The sequence below is a fragment of the Blennius ocellaris genome (genome assembly GCF_963422515.1).
Source record: "Blennius ocellaris genome assembly, chromosome: 3".
NCBI classification, from domain to species: Eukaryota; Metazoa; Chordata; class Actinopteri; order Blenniiformes; family Blenniidae; genus Blennius; species Blennius ocellaris.
Genome location: NC_137652.1, coordinates 6655160 through 6661758, shown reverse-complemented (window position 1 = coordinate 6661758; position 6599 = coordinate 6655160). Strand labels below are relative to the sequence as shown.

Below are 6599 nucleotides of genomic sequence, written 5' to 3'. Positions count from 1 at the left end.
CTGCTGCCGCCGGGGCCGCGCATTTCAGGTTGCGTGAACGCGCAGGCAGGAATCTCTGCGGGGGGAGGTCGAGAGAGATTGAGAGAGAGAGAGAGAGATGTCCTCCTGATTTGATTCAATGTCTGCATTAATCAGTTCCACTCATGGTTACTTCAGACCCCCAGGGGAGACATTCTTTAGGGGCCATCATTATGTTGGACAGAGAGGACAACAAAGAAATTAAACCATATAGGCACCAGGGTTTTGTTTTTGTTTTTTTCAGTCTGACGGACACTGTGGGCCTCCCATCCAGCAAAGTTTCCAAGGAGGTGCTCCCAATCCCATTTTGTGTTATTTGCTTAACGTCACACAACGCCTGAATGTCAATGGACCCATGGCATTGAGATAAAAAAAAAAAAAAAAAAAGCTTTCTTCTCCTTGCAATAGATGCAATTGGCAGCAGGCTTTTGTAGCAGCTACAGTCAAGTATAGAAATCAACGATATAAAAGAGAGAGAAGTACAAGTGCTGTCGCTGCTGAAGTCTAGATAATATAATAAACTAAGTGAAATAATATACAACTTGGCACATATCTGTAAATTGTAATATCTGAATATTTGAGTGATAACCATTCCTTAACTTTGGACGACTGTGACAGCTGAATCCAGAGTTTTGTTTGGATTCTTTAGTTCCAGCAGAGCTATATTTGTACTGCCGTCACATTATGTCATCATATATTCCTGCTGCAGGAGCTCAGTGATTGATTGCACATTTGCTTCAGCACCTGTCCAAGTCAAATACATCGGCTGACGTGAGCGACAAGGCCAGAGATGGCTTGAGATGATGTCGGGAGCAAGAAAGGAGTCAACTGTTCATTAAATCTTAACACAACTACAGACCTGTTGAAAAGAGAGTGTGGGTCTGTGGTGGCTGGAAGCAGTTATTTGTTTTGTGAATGGGCAGAATGTTGATCACACAGTTTACCAACATTGAAGTGTCAGCGTTTTTGGCCAGTAAATAAACAGGCATCCGATACAAAGCAGTCCTGTGACCTCAAAGTGACGAGATCCTTCTGGAAAATTCATGACCCACTTATCTGAAATGGTTCAAGCTCAATTTAGCACTTTAGCTGCCCTGATTGATGAATGCATGTGTATGAATGCTGAACAGGAGGAGCACAAGGCAAGAAGTATTGACAGTCAAATTGTTTGTCCTTTTCAGCATGTTTGTAAACATTGCTTTAGCAGGTTATTCTGGTTCTGCTAGTAGTAGCACTCAAAATAAGCAAGTCCAAGTTTAAACCGGTTTCCTGTGTGAAAACACCTCGCTGGGGGAAAATGGATGCATCAGTATGTCAAATTTAAGAGTTTTGAGAACATAAATACAAAAATCAATACCTTACGGTTTTCATCATCTCACTGAACAAATAACTGCGGTCAGAGAGTAATTACTTTTCCTGCAAGAAAAGGTCCAACACACGTAGTTTGAGGACTATATATTTAAGCTTGCAAATAATGGCCAACAAATTGAATAAATCATTAAAACTCGAGAATTTGCTGAATGTTAAACTGAGATAAAACAGTGGATACAAGGTGCGAACTCGCAGTTATAAATTGTTCAAAAACTGACCAAGGGATTCATGTAGCTTCACATGAAGAATCCTGAAACCTTTAATATTTACCAGATTCAGTTTTCAAAGCAGAGACATCATTGTGTAACACAAACCCACCGGGAGACACGTTCAGGTTAGATGGTCGCTTTATTGAATTCCCACAGCTGCGTTACCGGCAGAACTACAGCAACACAGGATTTTAAAAGTGCAGAAAAGGTAAACAAGTTGAACACGGCCTAGACCTACTAATCACCCTGCATTGCATGACAACCACAACATACAGTAGCACTTGTGTGGATGGCCCATGTGTTGAAAACACAATTGTGCACTCCAACATTAATGGGTTATATGCTGAAAAGTTGTGTTTCATAACTACATTGTTCAGTTTCTCAACAGATCACTGAAAAATTCAGTCGTCAGCAGAGAATGCCACTCAAAGGTTACAGACATGCCCTGAACAATGGGTATTATGCCTACAGACAGATTTGGGCTCCTCTGAACAATGTTAGACTCTACAAACTCAAACTACTAAGGCATTCAGAGAGAGAGAGAGGGAGGAAAAAACAAAACAAAAACCATTGCCTGAAACCACTTTGTCTTTTGTCTCATGCTTATTGGCACAAAAATGTATGTAAACATCAGTCTCGAGTTTAACACAGACCAATATTGCATACAAAAACCAAACGTGTGCAAAGAAGCAGTAATGAGACCAGACGTCATGTTTTACAGTTTTCACAGCTGAACGATCACAGAAACCAGTTTGGAGAAGCTTGTATCGGTTAGTGTCTGCAGAACCAAAAGTTTGGATTGTGTTTGTGTGAACATGTGCTGAAAAATGCTTCGTTCATGAGCTGAGTGATGTGTGGAAACAATATGTGCTTTATAGTGCATAGTGTCTGCAGATGTATGTGCTCACAGGTCAGCCTCTGAGCCCGTTGATTGTGTTTGTCATGCGAGTGTTCCAGAACATTTTGGTTTTACAATTTGCTTGATTTGGTGTCCAACTGGTCTTTTAAGTACGACAAAGAGCCACGGCTGAGAAGCGGACTTCATTCTGCTCCCTTTGCATGAACTCACGGCACACTTTGGCTGCATCCTGGACAGGAGTCAAACAAACAAACAAAAAAAAAAAACAGAGCACTTCAAACACTGGTTCATGTAATTACATATATAATGCATAAAGAGTCCACAATGAAAGCAAGGCATTTTACAGTCTGTCACAAAAATGTTATCCTACACAGAATCCTCAGTCTTGTAGGCATTTATGTGGTTTTAACTAAAAATCAGAACGCAGTCATTTCAGTTTCATCACTAATGGAAGTGACGCCCTCTTGTGGTCATTTACTGCAACATGCGATCCTGAGCCAAAGTCGTCCCACATATCCCATAATCCAGGAAGGTCTACATACAGGAAACTGCACCAACAGCAGAGGAGGGATATCATCACCGAAACCGTTTAAAAAATGTTTTTGCCCGAGTTGCTACACTGCATTTCTTTAGTTTTGCAACATTTTTCCACAGAGTCATCCCGTTATGTTCAGTCCAAACATGACTGGAGCCTAAATATTCAGGAACTTTAAAGTAGAGTCAAGTAGCTCTTCGAATGGTCGAGTAATTCTCGTTCCCAAAATGTGGATGACCCCTGATGTCCAGTACAAAACTGGTCAAGCGAGAGGGCCAAGTTACACAATATGGTTCACAGGTTAGAGCTTAGACCTCCAGTGGCACACATGCCAAACCAAACTACATTTAAGCACAATGAATGCAACCAAATTCAAACCAGAAAAGATCAGTTAAAAAAAAAAAAAAAAAAAAAAAAAAAAAAGTGAAGTTGAGTTACTTGAACAGCTTCACTTCAGTAGTTAAAGAGACACCATAGTTTTTTCCCCTCCTAGCCACTCCTGCAGACATTAGAGAATGATCTCACTCCACTTATTGATTGAATCAAGACATCCAGGCTTTGCCACTTCCTTTGCCAGTTAGACGCCGAAAGCCATCACTGGTAATGTAATTTTCAAAGCTATAGTATCCAGACACGGCCTCTTGTCGAGTACATGTATGCAGGTTTAATGTGGAAGAACAATAGTGTCAACTACCGTAACAAAGGAGTCATCCTTAGTTGCTCCATGGTTCACGGCTCCATTCATTTTCCCATCTGAAAATGAAAGACACCAATCATTAATAGAGTGAAATTACCATTAAGCAACATGCAGGAAGAGACAAGTCTTACCAAATTCAAAGAGCTGTCCATTTACATTGACAAAGGCAATAAAGTGGAAGTGGACCTGGTCAGCCTCTGGCTGGAAGACAAGAAAATATATTTCATATAACAGTATACAATTTTAAATTAATCCATGGTCTAAGGAGGCTTAGCCCAGCCCAATGATTGAGTAAGAGTTCAGTAAAGTGTGATGATTTGCTCAAAATTGTACAACTGGTTTTCTGTGATGTGCATCGTTAAAAATAATCTGCAAATGTTCATATGATGCTTTAGTCTTACCCGACACTGTCCCTGCATCGCAACCTCATTGTGAGCTGCAAAAATGGCCTGAGGCACACACACACACACACACAAAAAAAAAGGAACATTTAGTTTTAAAAACACACAGGTGAAAATGGAATGAAATTATTCAAAATATATTGTTGATGCTTTTGTCCTCTCTGAAGTCAAGTCAAACTGCCTTTTACAAATATGGCTTGAGGGGATATGGCATTCACCAGCACATAAATACATGAAATTAAAATCACAATGAAATCTCCAACCATGTGTATGTTAGTATTTACCTGGTTCTTCTCCAGATGTTTGGCACGGTCATCTGGAGACATGGCCGCGGTCTCATCTATAAATGCCTTGAGGGCAGACCCATCCTCTGTAAAAAAAAACAAACAAAACAAAAGTAATTAATCAGATTAACATGAATATAATCCAGCCACACAGATAGTACATCTCAGTCATTACGTGTTGACATTTCATTGACTGTCCTGGATGGGTTAAATGCCTAAAATCTTTCACTTTAAAGAATCAAACCCAACATTTGCGACAACACGATACAATTCATGCGGGTAAAACAGAGTTAAATGAGCAGTCAGCAATTACAAAGCCAATCATGTCAAGCAGTGTGGGATCATGGAAGTAGTGCTACTGAACATGTCAAAACTGAAACACTTAATCTCGAATGATATGGCAAAAAGGTGCTAAACAAGCAAGGCAAGTTAAAGGGTTAAAGACAGCTTATTCAGGGAAGTTCTGTGGGAATTTTAAATGTCATTTAGAGCCATAATAAGTTTTTTCCAAACGATGCGCATCGTTTGGAAAAGTGGCACACTCATCATTCTATATGAAGGTCAGTTGTAGCTCTTTTTAAAGCCAAGAACAAATAGGCCAGGTTGGCAGCAAGATCAATTCTTCACCAAAATTAACAGAATTTGATTTGAGGAAATGATCCAACTCACTAGTACTGTCCAGCAGTGGTAGTATTCAACTCAACCTTATGAGTAAATGTTCTCCCAGGAGTAACTCCTGCAAGAGTGCCTTGTGAAAGTAGCACTCACCAAAAGTCAGTTTGTCTTTATTGTTGGCCACAGCGTGCAGCAGGGCAATGGTGCCGCAGGAATTGACTGCCGTCTGCTTCAAGAAATAAGCCTCGGGGCCTCCTGCAATCTTGTCTGCCTGCTGGCCTCTGAAAGACTCATGCTACAAGACAACACCAAGAGCATTGGTTATTAGGATGCGATTCCGAAGCAAAATGAACAAAAACACCATTAATTAGTGTGCATGACCTGTGTAGAAATGAGTCACTAAATGAAGGCGAATTAATAAAAAAAAAAAAAAAAAAAGCTGCACTGAGTAGAGTGAATGTAGATTCTCCATTCATAAATAAATATTTGGCACATTCAGACCCCACCACCCCCACTCTGTGAATCATATGATCACCCCACCTCAGACAGCCAGTCTCCCACTGGCTCGTCCCCACCCCTCGGCCCCTCCCTTCCAGGAAGCAGTCGACAGAGGAAAAAGCCTGTCCGGTACCTGTTGAGTGAGGGGGAACAGCAGCATCATGGCACAGCATGGCTTGGGGACGGCGGACAGTTGCTCGCCCTCCAGCCCCAGCACGTCCACGAAGCGCCAGCTTTCAGCCACACCCAGCTTGTTCATCATCTGGAACGCAGAGTGAGGTGGGGGTGGGGGTTTAGTGTGGTGTGGTGGACAGTTAACACGGCGTCTCGGTGAGGCTGCTCCGGGGATGCTGCGCTGAAGCGCGGCAGGCCACACCCTTCAGCCCCCAGACACTGTGTGGGGCAGTGCCGGAAAGATGCTGGCCGTCCACTTCCCTCAATTAATTTGCCTTATTTTAACATTTACAACCGACATGGTTTTAAATGACGCCACACGTCCGGCGATAACTGTGGCGTCAATTGCAGTTTTAACCGCTCCCCACGCCAACGAGCCAACTTACCTGACGGTTAAATGTTAACGGTTATTGAAACGCCGCCATTACTCGGCGGTTTAACGCTCGACACCCACCTTGTTCAGCATCTGAAATGACACGAAACAGAGACACGAGGTCAGCCTGTTGTCCGGGAAAGCGTTCGGACATGGCTGAAGTATAAATTACCCCACCTCTGGGTTAATCTCCATGGGTGTCCACTCCATTTTTCGTAGTTTTTTGGGGGTTTTTTTGTGTTGGCAGTGATATCGCAGGTTTGTGGTGCTGTGGTCCGGTTCGGCAGCTTCTATCAGTAGAGAATTACAGAATGTACCCGGTTTTTATAACGCCGGGGTCGTACCACTTATCTTGCAGACGCGGGGGTGGGCACCGACCAAATAACAGTCGGTGTAACAATTCGACTGACTTTCTGGACATTGTGAGTTGGTCTACCACATACATTTAAAGTCTTAAACATGAAGCAAATATATGACAACTTGGAAAGAAATGACAGCTCATGATTATGAAACACCCAGATAGGACGCCACCGCTAACAACGAGATGATCGTGGATAAATCATGT

The 6599-nt window shown here is 42.2% G+C and overlaps 1 protein-coding gene across 1 annotated transcript; it reads right to left on the bottom strand.

Moving 5' to 3' along the window:
• Nucleotides 1-1741: 1741 nt before the first annotated feature.
• uchl1 (ubiquitin carboxyl-terminal esterase L1 (ubiquitin thiolesterase)) lies at nt 1742-6244 on the bottom strand (the record flags this gene model as incomplete). Its single annotated transcript, XM_080520999.1, has 9 exons — nt 1742-2686; nt 3687-3745; nt 3821-3890; nt 4091-4138; nt 4375-4460; nt 5143-5284; nt 5621-5749; nt 6116-6127; nt 6212-6244. The coding sequence occupies 9 exons, from the start codon at nt 6242-6244 to the stop codon at nt 2603-2605; spliced, it is 663 nt and encodes a 220-aa protein (XP_080377125.1). The 3' UTR covers nt 1742-2602.
• Between the last annotated feature and the right edge of the window lie 355 nt (nt 6245-6599).